Source organism: Haliotis cracherodii, unplaced genomic scaffold (genome assembly GCF_022045235.1).
Source record: "Haliotis cracherodii isolate W230 unplaced genomic scaffold, xgHalCrac1.p SCAF_22, whole genome shotgun sequence".
NCBI classification, from domain to species: Eukaryota; Metazoa; Mollusca; class Gastropoda; order Lepetellida; family Haliotidae; genus Haliotis; species Haliotis cracherodii.
This window is the reverse complement of record NW_027266278.1, coordinates 10,195,219-10,214,008: the sequence shown is the minus strand read 5'-3', so window position 1 is coordinate 10,214,008 and position 18,790 is coordinate 10,195,219. Positions and strand designations below refer to the sequence as shown.

At 40.6% G+C, this 18,790-nt stretch overlaps 1 protein-coding gene across 5 annotated transcripts in view; it reads left to right on the top strand.

Moving 5' to 3' along the window:
• LOC139471296 (E3 ubiquitin-protein ligase Midline-1-like) overlaps window positions 1–17,851 on the top strand; it is a 46,343-nt gene extending 28,492 nt beyond the window's left edge. For all 5 annotated transcript variants that reach the window (XM_071253602.1, XM_071253599.1, XM_071253600.1 and 2 more), the window contains 8 exons: window positions 4,612–5,238; window positions 6,366–6,461; window positions 7,840–8,070; window positions 10,114–10,136; window positions 11,563–11,690; window positions 14,630–14,781; window positions 15,495–15,705; window positions 17,487–17,851. In XM_071253602.1, the coding sequence (XP_071109703.1) occupies window positions 4,639–5,238; window positions 6,366–6,461; window positions 7,840–8,070; window positions 10,114–10,136; window positions 11,563–11,690; window positions 14,630–14,781; window positions 15,495–15,705; window positions 17,487–17,785 (1,740 nt within the window). In that variant the 5' untranslated portion in view covers window positions 4,612–4,638 and the 3' untranslated portion in view covers window positions 17,786–17,851. The remainder of the gene's footprint in view (window positions 1–4,611; window positions 5,239–6,365; window positions 6,462–7,839; window positions 8,071–10,113; window positions 10,137–11,562; window positions 11,691–14,629; window positions 14,782–15,494; window positions 15,706–17,486) is intronic.
• Window positions 17,852–18,790: the final 939 nt, after the last annotated feature.

Here is an 18,790-nt window from a genome sequence, read left to right as displayed (position 1 = left end):
TTTTATGAACTTTTTATGTTGCTGGAAAGCAAAAACAAATGAAATATTTCTGGGTGGATGTTATGCAGACAGTAACAACACCTTACTCAGCTGCTGGGGGTGAAACGATACATCTGTGTATCGGTGCATCTTGATTTTTCATGTGACAATACGATACTGGATACATATTTCTCTGTATCGATACAAGACGATGCACTTGCTGAAAAAACTTACTTACTAACTCATTTTTGTCAGTAAGATGTAGCAAAATGTGTTGTAATTAGGCTTTCCAGTTCACTACTAAAAATTAAGCCTTTACAGACATGTGTCTACAGCTAGCTAATTTCCTTTTGAACCTTCCGAAATATTTCTTGTCAAGAAGTTTTCATTGTTTTGACATATATATGCGTATTCCGGGGATACGTATCATATCGTGACGTATGTATCGTGACCATTGTGTTTCATCCTTGAAAGCTGCCACTTGATACAGTAGTTGTGATGATGAAAGGAATGTTGGGATAAGCCTGACAGTGAGTGAGCGAGGTTTTACGCCTCTTTTTGCAATATTCCAGCAATATCACAGCAGGGGACACCAGAAATGCGTTTCACACATTGTACCTATGTCGGAAATCGTACCCGCGTCTTCGGTGTGACGACAAACGCTTTAACCATCTGTCTTTTGATATTAAATATATGAACACAAGTCGAAAAACATTTTAAATTTTAAACTTTTTCAGTTTTAGATCACTTATCAGTAATAAACAGTGTCTGAGGGGGTGTGAGTGGCAGAGAGATTAGTGAAGTAATTTGATTGTGATGTCATGGTACTGATGACAAAGCATTTCACATCATACATAAATTGCAAAGGTCAAACTTGACAGAGGCCACAGTTAACATACTATGCTGTCTGAAATCAGTTGGGTGTATTATGTGATTTAACAACATCTTTCATGATCTTAATGATATCTCCCAAGTTTTGGATGATGATGAAGATCTGGTGCGTGCGTGCGTGCGTGTGTGTGTGTACATATTCATTCGATTCTGACAAGTACAGATTATTCCCTTACACTAAACTATGCAAACACTTATATCCATTTTACAGAGGGTATCCTAGCTGTTGGCCTCTCACACCAAAGTCCGTTGAGTTAGCTCGCCACATACGTGAAGCCCAATTTTGTCTCGCTGTTGTGATATTGCTTGAATATTGCTCAAGTCCACTTAAACTATTCTCCAGTATAACGTCTATTTTGATAGATTATATTTAGATCTTATTAGGTAGATGTTAAGAGTCTTATCAATGCAGTTAGGTAGGGGGTTTAGTTGAGGTGATAAGGTTTTCAACACCTGACGTCTACTGCCATAGAGTAACACTTGACAGATTAGGACAATACCACCAGGCTTAGAGTCACAACAATCTGACGACTCCTTTGCTGGGAAATTAATACTCAAAGTATTGATACTACACCATCACAGTCGTCTCACCATTAAGTCATGGTGTGTTATTATAGAATCTTACAACTCTGTATAAAGGTTATGGGTTAATTAAGCTGGTCAAGTAGTGGCACCTGGACTGACTCGATTCACCTGAAAGAACTCCTTGGTGTGAGGCCAGACATTAATAATGCTTGAATACAGATTTTGTCGTGAAAATGTTTCAGTGGTAGGCAAGAGAAAAATCAAAGTGAAAAGCTGTTCTGATATTTTTTTATTTTTCAAAAAGTTGTCTTAGTTCATTGTCATGTGTACCTTATGTGTCTCCAGGGTCTTACAGTTTTGTTTTGTCATCATGTTCGTTTGTCTTTGGCAGATTTATAACGCCATACATTTTTATTTTTTTCATTTCACGGTGCCACCACCCCAAATGAAAAGCAGCTAGAAAAGAGATATATTAAACATAAAAATATTTATTTTTATTATGTCTCCAAATAGTAATATATCCAAATAGTAATATAGATCCTCTTATACAATATAAGATGTCATATATAAATTCTACGTCTACATCACTATTGGTTAAAGCGTTTGCTCGTCACTCCAAAGACCTGTGTTCGATTCCCGACATTGGTACAATGTGTGAAACCCATTTCTGGTGTCCCCCCTGACGTGATATTGCTGGAATATTGCTAAAAGTGGCGTAAAACCATACTCACTCACTCACTCACTCACTCACTCACTATCAGGGCAGAATGACTTTCATAATAATAAATAAAAGATTGACAAAGCTATTTATTTTTATTCAAATTTCGACCGACCTTGAGTGCAAAAGCTGCAATAAATCAATGAAACATTAAATTAAAAAAGTGTGACCAAAGATAAATAAGTGCTTTTCAGTTATTCGTTTCAATGTTTCATAAATAAGTGTCAGATTATCCAGCTTGTTTACAAGTATCACCTGAGGGTTATCCCCTAGTCCCTGGAGAAGCTCTTGTGTAGTTGTCCTGAAAGAAAGGAGTATTTGTACATGAAGTCTTGGAAGGGGGCTCATGGTATTACTTCACAGGTATGGATAATCCATTATTTCAAGATTTCAGGATCATATCCCATTTATGCCTTTAGTAGGTTAATGCTGCATTGGATCACTCTTTAAGGAAATTTTCCTAAATGCCGGTAGTCTGTGATTGTGTGGAACCCCTGTGGCATGGATCAGCGCTGATTGTCTAGGTGTTCCCATCCTATTCTGAGCCATAACTTGAAATGTATTCAATGTGTTTCAACCAAACTTGCCATATGCTTTGCTCATCAGCTTCACTGGTGCCTTTTGCTGTTTTGAAAATTGTAAAAATTATTTTTATATGTTTCCATGGAAACCATTTGGACTTTCAAACAAGGGTAGGGTTTGTTTGCGGGCCGTATCTTGAAAACATCAGCTTCACTGGTGCATTTTGCTTTTTCCTAAATTTTATTTTGTTTAGTTTCGATGAAAACAATTGGGACTTAGTCTCAACCAACTCTAGGCTTTGTTTCCGTGAAGAACCTGGGTAGAATAGGTCTTCAGCAACCCATACTTGTCGTAAAAGGCGACTAATGGGATCGGGTGGTCAGGCTCGCTGACTTGGTTGATACATGTCATCAATCCCAATTGCGTGGATCGATGCTCATGATATTTACCACTGGATTGTCTGGTCCAGACTCAATTATTTACAGACCGCCGTCATATAGCTGGAATATTGCTAAGTGCGGCGTTAAACAACCAACCAACTGTTTGTGAATGATGGAAATCTTGACAATGAAACTTTTTTTTCTCATATACAGCAGTGAGAATCTTCTGTGAATTTCTGTGAATTTTAGTGATCTCAAATATGTTAAAATCTGATGGCTTCCCCCATAAACACCCCTAATTTATGGACCACACTACAACCAACCAACCAACTTTGTTTCCGAGCCATAACTCTCAAACTAATGAATAATTTTGCATGAAACAATACATGTGCAATGACCACATTGCCTTTTCATATTTTTAAATTTTCATTTTTTTAATTTGTTGTGTTTCCATGGAAACAGTTGGGATTAAGTCTCAAACAGGCAGCATTTGTTTTCGCCAAAACTCTACAGCTGATGAATATTTCTTCATGAAACATTATCTTTCCAGGCTATAATTTGCTATTATTGTACTTTCACAGTAACAATTTAAACTAACAGAGGGGGGAGACATTTGTTTTAGAGTAAAAACATTCTAGTTTCAACTGCTATTCTTGCTGAAACACTAAATTCCAAAAGGGCATGTAAATGTCTGTATGGATGCACCATGGCACACCCATTTCTCTCCTGAATCATGATGTTTGTGAATGATGGAAATCTTGACAATGAAACTTTTTTTTCTCATATACAGCAGTGAGAATCTTCTGTGAATTTCTGTGAATTTTAGTGATCTCAAATATGTTAAAATCTGATGGCTTCCCCCATAAACACCCCTAATTTATGGACCACACTACATTGCAAACAAGTTTCAGCTGAAAAGGAAAATAACCATTCTCATCCCTGCATATACCATCTCCCAACAGAACATGTGTATGGGCAAGATAACTTACTTGTGTTTGTGTTGTGAATTTAGGATGCATTGGTTGGATATTTGTAAATATTGCTTAAGCAGTTATCACTCGTAGATACTTTAATTTCTTTCCTCTTTCCTCGCCGCTGTAAAATTAATAACTTTGAGAGGGAGACTATCCTGGAGTTGAATGCATGACAAACTCTGTCACCGGACACTACACAACTGATTTACTCAGGGCACGGTTCTCGCAACATTCAGAATAGTCTCGCAAGACTTATAAAAAGACCATGCTTGCCGTAAATGGCGACTATGTTTGTCGTAAATGGCGACTATGTTTGTAGTAAGGGTGGTCTGTGGCTCGCTGACTTGGTTGATGCATGTCATCATATCCCAGTTGCGTAGATTGATGCTCATGATGTCAATCACTGGATTGTCTGGTCCAGACTCGATTATTTACAGACTGCATCATATACCCGGAATATTGCTGAGTGTGGCATTAAGCAACAAACAAAACAATACAAAAAAATAAGATGATGGGGAGCATCTCAAACCGAGGTACACAATAAGTGAAGACACAAACAGCTTTATTTACCAGAAGACTGCAAATGAGAAGTAATGTTTTATGTAATTTTTCTGTTTTGCAGAGGCGTCGGACCAGTGTAGGGCGAACAATGGAGGTGGACAGTGACCTACAATGTCCGATATGTCTTGAGTTGTTCAGCTATCCCATAATCCTCCCCTGCTCTCACATCCTGTGCCGATCCCCGTGTGCGGAGAATCTGTTTGACTTTGATTTTATCCGCTGCCCCGTGTGTCGTGACAACTGCTACATCAGTGGAGGCATATCAAGTCTGCCAAGAGTTATCACCCTTGAGAACATCATCGACAAGTACAAGGCGGAACGCCGTAAGGATCTGGAAGAACAAGAAGCCCTTGCCATCAGCTCGGAAACTTCATCTGATGGGATTTTGTGCCAGTTGTGTGAGATTTCCCCCCGACTTGCGAAGAAGTCCTGTTTGGACTGCAATGCATCTTACTGCTCAAACTGTCTCCGTTTGTCACATCCAAACCGGGAACCGTTCACAGATCATGAACTAATTGAACCAAGGAAGGAGCTTCGGTCAGCTTTAGTGTTGTGTTCTGAACATGGAGAAGCTCTGAGCTTGTTCTGTCATCAGTGTCGGCGGCCATTTTGTCTGGCATGTGATGAAGCAGAGCTTCACGTTGACCACCCTACTGTCTCCATTGAAGAGGGATACGCAAAACTGAAAGTAAGTACATCAGTGTTTTTGTACTGAGTCAGTTTGAAGTTTTTAGAAAAATATTTTGTTTTGAAAGTAAAATATTTTGAAACAAAATATCCTACGTTTCACCAACATCCCAGCACCAACATCCCTCCCAGGATAGTAAATGGCTGGTCCCTTAAATGTAGATTTATATGCATTAATATGATATGACCTGTGGAATTGATTTGACCAGCACATTGTCTGTGTGGAGCTTGAAGCCTTGTTCCATGTATGGAATATGGATATGAATTAGGGCTGGGATGGGCAACTCAGTTGCTCAGGACAGGTGGGTCCTGAGTAGGACCCGGGTACCCGCAGCAGTACCCGGACCCGTGGTTAGTCACGTGATATATTGTTTAATGACAAAAACTCACTGTAGATCTATGGTAATGTAGCTGCCCTGTAACTTCCGAGTCCTGTTATGGGATTCGAACCACGGACCTTCTGATCAGAGGTCGGACGCCTTGTCCACATGACCTAAGAGGTTAACTCCATCAGCAAGCTGACAAGGTAAGGATGTCATCTGTTGGATGACTCCACGCCCTGCTACATACTCCCCCGTCAACAGAAGGCACGTCCCCGGCTGCATAGTAGGGTACTGAGGCTTATTTTGCTCAAATTTAACATGAACTTCCCAGCCCCACGTTGGGCGCCAATGTAGCGGCCCTAAAATTTCCGAGTCCTGTGATGGGATTCGAACCACCGACCTTCTGATCAGAGGTCGGACGCCTTGTCCACATGACCAAAGAGGTTAACTCCATCAGCAAGCTGACAAGGTAAGGATGTCATCTGTGGGATGACTCCATGCCCTGCTACAGTAACACTACAAGTTGCTAATTTCCGCATTCCTCTTGACTTGTACATGTTTGTCAAATGGAGTAATGATAAGGCTTCAGTCAACTTCAGTGTACGCAGGATCTGAGCGTTTGATGCTTGTATCTATATACTTTTTACTAGGGTTGTGGTAAAACAATTCCTTATCAGACATTTTGTTCCCAACAATTGAGACCTATAGTGTGTACTCGTAGGGTCGGGAAATAGGGGGTCAGATACCTGGGTAGTAAATTTGGTCTCGTATCAGCAATATGAAGTAATATGTTGGTGTATCACAGTTGAACCTGAAGGAGAGTCTGGACAGACTGACCGACAGCCAGTGCAAGATGATGACAAGTCTAAAGCTGCAGCAGGATCACCTCAAGGACATGCAGGTACATTATGTATAGATCACCTCAAGGACATGCAGGTACATTTCGTATAGATCACCTCAAGGACATGCAGGTACATTATATATAGATCACCTCAAGGACATGCAGGTACATTATGTATAGATAACCTCAAGGACATGCAGGTACATTATATATAGATCACCTCAAGGACATGCAGGTACATTATGTATAGATCACCTCAAGGACATGCAGGTACATAACGTATAGATCACCTCAAGGACATGCAGGTACATTATATATAGATCACCTCAAGGACATGCAGGTACATTATGTATAGATCACCTCAAGGAAATGCAGGTACATAACGTATAGATCACCTCAAGGACATGCAGGTACATAACGTATAGATCACCTCAAGGACATACAGGTACATTACGTATAGATCACCTCAAGGACATGCAGGTACATCATATATAGATCACCTCAAGGACATGCAGGTACATCATATATAGATCACCTCAAGGACATGCAGGTACATTACATATAGATCATTTCAGGGACATGCAGATACATCATATATAGATCACCTCAAGGACATGTAGATACATTATATATAGATCATCTCAAGGACTATATATATCTATAGGTCACCTCAAGGAGTGAGTGAGTGAGTGAGTTGGGTTTAACGCCGCTTTTAACAGTATTCCAGTTATATTGCGGCGTGTCAGCTTAATGTGGGAGGAAAGCTCGAAGTGCACCTCAAGGACATGCAGGTACACAATGTATAGATCACCTCAAGGACATGCAGGTACATTGTGTATAGATCATCTCAAGGACTATATATATCTATAGGTCACCTCAAGGACATACAGGTACCTTACATGTAGATCACCTTGCCGAACTAGGCTGGAATTCCTGGGCTCGATCGTAATGCCACCAGTGGCTATAACGGGTTATGTCCCTTCTATGCCTCTCCTATAGACCAATCAGATTCTACCTCTTGTATCTCTTGCATTTGCTTCAAACAAAATGGCGGCACCCAGTCCAGACAATCTGATCGATAATCAAGATCTATATTGTGACTAAACGGGTCTTACATCACAAAGTGAATCAAATCACTTGAACAGCTTGCTTAAAGACCTGAAAAGATTTGGAAAATATCTGTTGAAATTAGTATGACAGCTTACGAACAGGATTTTGATTTGATTGTGTGATTCTGATTGGACTATGCATAGACTCGTTAGTCCAGCCAAAATCTAACTCCATAATACCAGCCTAGTTCGGCAAAGGTGGAAACTGGACTTTTGTAGTCAGTTAACTCTCTTGCCTCAGGAAGATGCCCAATGAAAGCATTTTATGTCTGTTGACAAACAATGACACGAAACAACAAAATTAATAAAGAATTTATTTTTGCCTCCAGCTGCTGGTGGACCGGAAGCGAGATGAGATCAACATGCAGTGTGACTCTCTGCTGGCGGAGGTAGAAAACAAGCGCAGCTTCTTCCTGGCTGACCTCGAGAACGAGGAGCGTGTCAGACAGAACACCGTGGAGGAGGTCATTAAGCTGTTTGAAAAGATCCTGGGCTCTTCCCAGAGTCTTCAGACTTACACTGAGGACATCCTGAAGCGGGACCCTGCTTCCTTCCTAGAGGTGAGACTATAGACTGACACTAATGGGGCCGTCCTCCACCTGGGTACCAGCATCGGTGCCCGCGGTATACACCTTACATTAAAATACTAGCTTCTGGTTGGTTAAGGACCGAGCAGTTATTTTCATAACACACCTTAGATAACTTGCTTATCTTACATAGTATTATTGAGCTAAAATGAACCGATGTTTATCCAAATGCATTGGGTAAAGGGAAGTAACTCGGTTTGTTTGCATTGTCTATATGCTGTCAAAATGCCTGAATAAAAGCTTTAGCTTGGTCAAATTTTGAATATATGTTATGGGTCTGTATAAATGAAAGTCGGTGAGATAAATTCATTGGCAACCAATCCCTTAGGGCGTATGTTGTGATGGCTCAGGGTACATAGGCTCACACACAGGGTACATCACATCAAATGTTCCCCTCGAGCTCAAATGACAACTTATAATGTCTCCATGTACCTAAATTCCTTTCCCTCCTGTCAAATGTACCATGGTCCTGCGTTATGTGCCTTGCCTTCCAGGTTTCAACACATGCATCCTGCTACAGCCAATTTGATATAATTGCTGAAATAGTGCGGGCCTTCTTAGCCCACATGGCACAAAAACATGGGGTCATGTCTTGAAGGCCATTTTCAATAGCAAATGAACCACTTTTCTTGGAAATATTTATGGTACAGGATTCGTTTTGATCAGTAACAAGATGCCCCAATGCGGCACGTAGATGCTATTTCTTGCATCACGACTTTAATGACACAGCAGTTTCTGATCGCACACTCAATAACATTTGTACAGAAATAAGTAAACATAGAACCTGGATAGATATTAAGAATGTGAAGTTGAAATGGAATTTATCATTGTGTTTAATGTGTGTGTTCATGTACAATTCCGGACCAATGCCTGGTTTTATAGTGCTAGTGTAAGCAAGGATTATATCCTACCTAAATATTATCCCAGGGGAAGTTTTAATCTAGTGTATAGTATCTATGGGATTAAATACACTAGAGTATAGTATTATAGGATTAAACACACTAGAGTATAGTATTATAAACACACAAGAGTATAGTATATATGATTAAACACACTAGAGTATAGTGTCTATAGGATTAAACACACTGGTATGGGTTCAAATTCACTAGGGAGAATCATCCTGACACTAAAGAATTTCATCCCCGGGATTAAAAATAGGGTTGGATAATATTTACTCTTACACTAGTCCACCGAGATACCATGCCACAGTTCAACATGAATACCCAGTCAGAATGCTGACTCCAAGTCGACTGCCTTGTTTTTACCCCTTAATGCCAAGTGTCAGACAGGGCAACAACAAACACCTTTTGGTATTAAGTGGTGAGGGGATGGAACCACTGACCTTCCATCACTGCATACCTCTATCAACTGCACCAGGAAAGTGGTCAAATATTAAGAAAGGTGCACACGTGGTACAAACGATGACACCCAGGTATGATGAACGAACCCATCCGTGACAATAGTTTACATTCACACTGCTCAATGCAAACAACTAGTGAAGAGAATGCATTGATTCCTTCTTACTGCATGGATTCTATTGATTCAAAGGGCAAATATTGATATTTCCCAAGTTGACACTTGAATGTATAATAATTTTCTGAATTTGCAAAGTTTTAAACTATTACCTTCAAATAAAAGTTTTGTCGTTTATAAGAAATCAGCTCGCAGCTGATTAAATGTATTATTAAGTAGCATCATGTACATATAAGGGATTTTATTCATAGTACCATTGCTGGGTGAGATGGGTATGAAGAGTTATCTCCCTTGATGTGTTAGCATGTGATTGAGTGTGTCAAAGAGTATCTGTTCCTGAAGTGAAATTGTTCCTTAGTGCTAATTTTCTCAAGGAGAATTGTTCGCCTGGAACATTTTTTACTAGGAAGATATTTCCATGATGCATTTATGTTGGAAATATTTGTTATGGATGGAACTAATTCCACTGTGAGCTGATCATCTCTGACACTGCTCCTTTTTCACAAACATAAATGTCCTAAATTTCTATTGACTATTTTTCAGGTTGCTTCAGCGCTGAATGAAAGGTATGATAACTGTTAGCTGTTTAAACTTCCTATTCTCTAAGGGGCGGTGGGGTAGCCTAGTGGTTAAAGCGTTCGCTCATCTTGCCGAAGACCTGGGTTCGATTCCCGACATGGGTACAATGTGTGAAGCCCATTTCTGGTGTCCCCCGCCGTGATATTGCTGGAATATTGCTAAAAGCGGCGTAAAACCATACTCACTCACTCACTCATTCACTCCTATTCTGTACAGACCGATATCATGATTACAAGGACTATATGTAGTCAAGTGGCTTATGGGTCGACACCCAGACACTCTCACCTGATGCATATGTAGTACCAGTCTTATTTCATTGTGGTACACTCCATCGTAAATTGTTTGATAGGCATTACTTAGAAGTTGACAGATGTCAAAGTAGACACAACTTATGGATAACAACTTCTTTAATACTGTAAAGGCAACATTTCGGTATAGATTCTTACGCCATTGTCAAGCCAATCTGGATGGTGTTGAGTGTCACGTCTCCAGCCTTGCTTGACAAGGGTATAAGGATCTATACTGAAACATCGCCTTTGCATTAATTACATAAGTTGTTATCCATAAATTGTGTGTACTCTGTGCTCCATCAAGGCCAGGATATATAGAATACTAAACAAGTGATGAGTGAATAGTTGTGGTTACTACCACTATTCACAAGTTTCATAAAATTGGTTTTACACGGGAGCAAGTTTAGTATTTTATTTATTACTTGCCATTCATAACGTTTTTAGAATTATACTGTTGAGTATGAATAGGCTGACACCTACGCGATCCATGGCGTAGTCCAATTGAGTTTAACAGAATAATACTTTAAACACGTCAAAAGATGAAACGTATGAATTAAATACCATACAACGGTCCACCTTTAGAATTCACAAAGTTATCATAGGGCTAAGGCTATCGCAACTCACATACTTTAACTTAGACTAACGACTGTCGTTGCGCTACAATACGATCGTCTTGTGGAACGGGTCTTGCACCTCAAAGTTTACAATAACGTCACAATACCCGATGACGTAATTTGTGGAATTTTGTTGCAAGATCCATCAGCGAAACAATGCCATGTGACGTCAGCCTAGCTAGCAACAAGTGATCCAGTGTGCATAAGCTCCTCTCAGTGATCTATCAACTCCACATGCAATGTCATTGAATAAGCCAAGGGATGTTCAGAGCTTTCAATATTTGTTCGTCAAACGTGTTCCGAGAGTACATAAGCACGCGTTTTGGTATTACACAATGTGTGATACAGCTGTATGTTTATTAAACGGGTGATCTCTTCACGGGCAAGTAATAAAAGGCATCTATTGAGGTGTCCCTGAGATAATGGGGTGATATTCCCCTGGCATAGGGTGGTGTGTGTTCCCCTGGCATAGTGGTGTTTCTCTGACTTACTGTGTTGTTTCCCTCCAGGATATCCAAGGCTGAGAGGGACTGTGAGAGTTGCCAGTACCAGCCATGTGACCTTGGTAGCCTCAAAGCCAAGATTGTAGATTTCAAGAGGGAGAAGGCAGCATTGAGAGATCTCCACTACCTCACAGGTGAGATCACATTACCAGATCAGTGAGACATGACTTACAGACAGGTGAGATCACATTACTTGATCACTGAGACATGATTAACAGACAGGTAAGATTGCATTACTACTTCACTGAGACATGATTTACCAGACAGGTGAGATCGCATTACTAGATCACTGAGACATGATTTACCAGACAGCTGAGATCGCATTACTAGATCAGTGAGACATGATTTACCAGACGGATGAGATCACATTACTAGATCAGTGAGAGACGACTTACCAGACAGGTTAGATCACATTACCAGATCAGTGAGACATGACTTACCGGACAGGTGAGATCACATTACCAGATCAGTGAGATAAGACTCACCAGACAGGTGAGATCACATATTAGATCAGTGAGACATGACTTACCAGACAGGTGAGATCACATTACTAGATCAGTGAGATATGACTTTTCAGATGGGTGAGATCGCATTACTGGATCAGTGAGATACGACTTTTCAGACGAGTGAGATCGCATTATTAGATCAGTGAGCTGTGACTTACAAGACAGGTGAGATCGCATTACTAGATCACTGAGACATGATGTACCAGACAGATGAGATTGCATTACTAGATCAGTGAGACATGATTTACCAGACAGGTGAGATCGCATTACTAGATCAGTGAGACATGATTTACCAGACAGGTAAGATCGCATTACTAGATCAGTGAGACATGATTTACCAGACAGGTAAGATCACATTACTAGATCAGTGAGACATGATTTACCAGACAGGTAAGATCACATTACTAGATCAGTGAGACATTGCTTACAGACAGGTGAGATCACATTACTAGATCAGTGAGACATGGCTTACAGACAGGTAAGATCACATTACTAGATCAGTGAGACATGATTTACCAGACAGATGAGATTGCATTACTAGATCAGTGAGACATGATTTACCAGACAGGTGAGATCGCATTACTAGATCAGTGAGACATGATTTACCAGACAGGTAAGATCGCATTACTAGATCAGTGAGACATGATTTACCAGACAGGTAAGATCGCATTACTAGATCAGTGAGACATGATTTACCAGACAGGTAAGATCGCATTACTAGATCAGTGAGACATGATTTACCAGACAGGTAAGATCACATTACTAGATCAGTGAGACATGATTTACCAGACAGGTAAGATCACATTACTAGATCAGTGAGACATTGCTTACAGACAGGTGAGATCACATTACTAGATCAGTGAGACATGGCTTACAGACAGGTAAGATCGCATTACTAGATCAGTGAACATGGCTTACAGACAGGTGAGATCGCATTACTAGATCAGTGAAACATGATTTACCAGACAGGTAAGATCGCATTACTAGATCAGTGAGACATGATTTACCAGACAGGTAAGATCGCATTACTAGATCAGTGAGACATGATTTACCAGACAGGTAAGATCGCATTACTAGATCAGTGAGACATGATTTACCAGACAGGTAAGATCGCATTACTAGATCAGTGAGACATGATTTACCAGACAGGTAAGATCACATTACTAGATCAGTGAGACATGATTTACCAGACAGGTAAGATCACATTACTAGATCAGTGAGACATTGCTTACAGACAGGTGAGATCACATTACTAGATCAGTGAGACATGGCTTACAGACAGGTAAGATCGCATTACTAGATCAGTGAACATGGCTTACAGACAGGTGAGATCGCATTACTAGATCAGTGAAACATGATTTACCAGACAGGTGAGATCACATTATTAGATCAGTGAAACATGATTTACCAGACAGGTGAGATCACATTACTAGATCAGTGAGACATGACTTACCAGACAGGTGAGATCGCATTACTAGATCAGTGAGACATGATTTACCAGACAGGTGAGATCACATTACTAGATCAGTAAGACATTGCTTACAGACAGGGGAGATCGCATTACTAGATCAGTGAACATGGCTTACAGACAGGTAAGATCGCATTACTAGATCAGTAAGACATTGCTTACAGACAGGTGAGATCACATTACCAGATCACTGAGACATGGCTTACAGACAGGTAAGATCGCATTACTAGATCAGTGAACATGGCTTACAGACAGGTGAGATCGCATTACTAGATCAGTGAAACATGATTTACCAGACAGGTGAGATCACATTATTAGATCAGTGAAACATGATTTACCAGACAGGTGAGATCACATTACTAGATCAGTAAGACATTGCTTACAGACAGGGGAGATCGCATTACTAGATCAGTGAACATGGCTTACAGACAGGTGAGATCGCAAAACTGGATCAGTGAAACATGTCCTACCTAGGTGAAATCTGGTTTATCAGACATGTGCGAAATGATTTTCCAGATTAGAGAAATCTGCCTTACAAGATGCCTGAGAAATGATTTACTGTAGATTGTTAAGATCTGCCTAACTGAATGCCTGAGAAATGATTTGCTACTTTGCTGAGTGGTGTGATAGACAGTGATATGTAGAAGATGGTATTACCAAAGTTTTATTAATAATAATCAGTATTTTTAAGCATTTAAGTATTGAATTTTATCAATAATAAATGGTATTTTTGAGTATTGAGGTATTGCATTTTATTGATAATAATCAGTATTTTTGACTATTGAAGCATTGAATTTTATTGATAATAATTAGTATTTTTGAGTATTGAAGTATTGAGTTTTATTAATAATAATTGGTATTTTTGAGTATAGATGTATTGATTTTTATCAATAATAATTGGTGTTTTTGAGTATTGATGTATTGATTTTTATCAATAATAATTGGTATTTTTTAGTATTGATGTATTGAGAATTGTTAATAATAATTGGTATTTTTGAGTATTGATGTATTGATTTTTATTAATAATTATTGGTGTTTTTGAGTATTGATGTATTGAGTGTGATTCATGACCAGTATTCTTATCTCCCTGCTGCTGCAGCACCCTGCACGCCCATCATCGATGTGACCAAGTGTTCCCGCAGTGAAGATGCAGTAGCACTGGTGGTGACATCGTCCAAGACAAGCCAGGAGGTGATAGACAGCTATGAACTCCGCTACTGCTCTGAAGAACAGAAGAGTGTAGGAATAGAGGTAGGATGTTCATTGTGTGGAGTTGTTTTTTAATAACTCTATGTGCCATTGGGTTGTTGGTAGTTTGGTCTTAAATGCAGCAATTGCCAACTGTGTCTTTTCTGCAAACCAGGGTTTTTTGGTCACAAAATTTGCGCCAAAAAACCATGAGGGGATCAGCCTTTTCAATGATGTTAATAAGATGTAAACTCTTTAGAAACATATATTTAAATAGTGATGACTCTCTGAATACAATGCAACCTCAGCCATGTCGGACAAGTCCATTTTATGAACAGGGGGGTTACATTTGTTATTTCCGGATTTCGGAAAATTTTAAAGTCGATTATCTCTACTTTTTCTCCAAATACCAATTGTCATATCTCGCCCACTTTTTAATGCGATCATTCAGCCACTGCGTTTATCTGCGTAGCCCAGCTACATCTTTGGGGAACAACTGTTGTGAGCTAATATTTGAATCTCCAGAAATGACTTCATAATGGAACAATGTTTTATCGTGAAATAAACTAGATTCATTTTTCATTATTCTTTTCAATTTATGGCATAGGCATCTTATATAACACATTCAATGATGTTGTTTTTAGTAGAATATTAGTAGTAGTAGTAGTAGTAGTATAGGTATAGGATGTTGTTTTTAGCAGAATTGATGTTGTCCTGGAAATCCCTCCCAAATGTTGTCTGTGTTCTTGTGTGACACGCCTCCTACCATGTTACAGGACACAATGACTGTGCGGAGCTGCCCGGACGACCGGCAAATCATCAAGGGTCTGAGCCAGAGCAGCAGCTGTGTGGTCCTGCTGCTGGAAAATCTGTACCGGGCCACCACCTACTACTTCTGTCTGGCCGCCGTCAACTCAGGGGGCAAGAGTGCCAACTCCGAGGTGGTGCAGTGTCGCACTCTCAGTCAGAGCGAGAGCGTAGTCCCAGGTATGTTGAGGAAGAGTGCAAATGTTGCACCCTAAAAGCGAGAGTTTAGTCTCAGGTATGTTGAGGAAGAGTGCAAATGTTGCACCCTCAGTCAAAGCGAGAGTGTAGTCCCAGGTATGTTGAGGAAGAGTGCAAATGTTGCACCTTCAGTCAAAGCGAGAGTGTAGTCCCAGGTATGTTGAGGAAGAGTGCAAATGTTACATCCTCAGTCAGAGCGAGAGTGTAGTCCCAGATATGTTGAGGAAGAGTGCAAATGTTACATCCTCAGGCAGAGCGAGAGTGTAGTCCCAGATATGTTGAGGAAGAGTGCAAATGTTGCACCCTCAGTCAGAGCGAGAGCGTAGTCCCAGGTATGTTGAGGAAGAGTGCAAATGTTGCACCCTCAGTCAGAGCGTGAGTGTAGTCCCAGGGATGATGAGGAAGAGTGCAAATGTTGCACCCTCAGTCAAAGCGAGAGCGTAGTCCCAGGTATGTTGAGGAAGAGTGCAAATGTTGCACCCTTAGTCAGAGCGAGAGCGTAGTCCCAGGTATGTTGTGGAAGAGTGCAAATGTTGCACCCTCAGTTAGAGCGTGAGTGTAGTCCCAGGTATGTTGAGGAAGAGTACAAATGTTGAACCCTCAGTCAGAGCGAGAGCATAGTCCCAGGGATGTTGAGGAAAAGTGCAAATGTTACACCCTCAGTCAAAGCGAGAGTGTAGTCCCTGGTATGTTGAGGAAGAGTGCAAATGTTGCACCCTAAAAGCGAGAGTTTAGTCCCAGGTATGTTGAGGAAGAGTGCAAATGTTGCACCCTAAAAGCGAGAGTTTAGTCCCAGGTATGTTGAGGAAGATTGCAAATGTTGCACCCTCAGTCAAAGCGAGAGTTTAGTCCCAGGTATGTTGAGGAAGAGTGCAAATGTTGCACCCTCAGTCAGAGCGAGAGCGTAGTCCCAGGTATGTTGAGGAAGAGTACAAATGTTGCACCCTCAGTCAGAGCGAGAGTGTAGTCCCAGGGATGTTGAGGAAGAGTGCAAATGTTGCACCCTCAGTCAGAGCAAGAGTGTAGTCCTAGGTATGTTGAGGAAGAGTGCAAATGTTGCACCCTCAGTCAAAGCGAGAGTGTAGTCCCAGGGATGTTGTGGAAGAGTGCAAATGTTGCACCCTCAGTCAGAGCGAGTGTGTAGTCCCAGCTATGTTGAGGAAGAGTGCAAATGTTGCACCCTCAGTCAGCATGAGAGAGTAGTCCCAGCTATGTTGAGGAAGAGTGCAAATGTTGCACCCTCAGTCAGAGGGAGTGTGTAGTCCCAGCTATGTTGAGGAAGAGTGCAAATGTTGCACCCTCAGTCAGCATGAGAGAGTAGTCCCAGCTATGTTGAGGAAGAGTGCAAATGTTGCACTTTTGGTTGGCGCGAGAATGATGGCACAAGTTTCAGAAAAAAATTCTACTTCTTATGATATGCACAGGCAATAACTACATCGTGAGGTTTGAGGTTAACAAACAGGAAATAACAAACGTGAACATTTTGTGATAAAAAAATTACTGGACATGATGAGCACACCCTTCTATGGGGCAAAATGTGTCAGAAATGAGGGGAAATGTGCCAGTGTTGCATGCTCAGTTAGAGCCATAGTTTTGTCCGAGGTATGTGCCAGTGTCTCATTTGCCAATGGAAAGACTGTAGTATGTCAGAATACCAACTTTAAAGTCTTTGTTTTGTGCTGTTTATAATTTCAAAACTCCTTGGATCAGTCGTACATTCCACCGGTTTGTACTTTGTAATTTGAAGTTGTTGTATTTTTCAGTACCGGTGATCCTGGAGACGTTGTGCCGCCGCTTCATGTCCTCCATACAGGTCTGCAGCTCCAGCCCACTTGATGTTGCCATCGAGCAGAAGATCTCCCACTTTCTGCTTTACCGACCATCAGATCAAGGTCATCGCTGTCTCTGGAAGAGTGTGTCTTTATACGGTCGCCAGGAGCATCGTGTGTTTGGTTTGGAGCCAAACACAGAATATGACTTTGTGATCATGGCATGTAATCCCCGTGGGGAATGTCAGCTTTCTAACAGAGTTTCACTGCAGACAGAGCTGTCTGCCATTTGATACTGGAGAAGGCTGTGACCCAATTTGTATACGGACAGAGCTGTCTGCTATTTGATACTGGAGAAGGCTGTGACCCAATATATATGGACAGAGCTGCCTGCCATTTGATGGTGGAAAAGGTTGCGACAACAGTCTCACTACAGATAGAACTGTCTGCCATTTGATGCTACAGAAGGTTGTGACAGCAGTCTTTCTACAGATAGAACTGTCTGCCATTTGATGCTACAGAAAGTTGTGACAACAGTCTTTCTACAGACAGCTGTCTGACATTAAGTTGTGTTAGTGGGGAAAGTTGTGACAACAGTCCCGCTGCAGACAGCTGTCTGCCATTTGATACTGTCTGTCATTAAAAAGCTTCACAAGGTGCGACAACAGAGCTGCCCTCATCTGCATTATGAAGAAAAGGGCCAAATACTCAATATTTGTAAGGGTATGATATGTTTGTGTGGACACTTTCCTGCTCAAGACACAAATCAATCCACACATCAATCAACAGTTCTGCTCACTACACAGATGCCATATATGTGTAAATATCAAGTAACACTGTTCATCCTATGAGTGGATATGTTATATCTAATGTCCCAACGTTATTGCCCATTATCTAGAATTATTACTTGTAAGATATTAGGCTAAAAAAATAAGAGTCTTGGTTCTCAGGCACTGCCTTACTGCTAAAGTTTGACACACATTTCATTTTTATTTCCATTTTTTATAAATAACAAAAGAAACCTTAAATATTATAAGTCCAATGGTAGTCAAATACTGTACTCCAGTATTTTACTCATCAAGGAATACATTTCTGTTGGGAGGCCCTTTCCCAGGTTGATTGTACACAATTGTTTATTTGGTTACACAACTGTTTATTTGGTTGCACACTAGCTTGAGAAAAAGAGAGAAAAAAGACACCGCCTACCCACTTTGCATTTTCAAAAACAATTGCCTGAGAACAAATTTTTTTATTTTTTTTAAGCCTTAGTACCTTGTAAGAATGAGTTTGTTTGATGG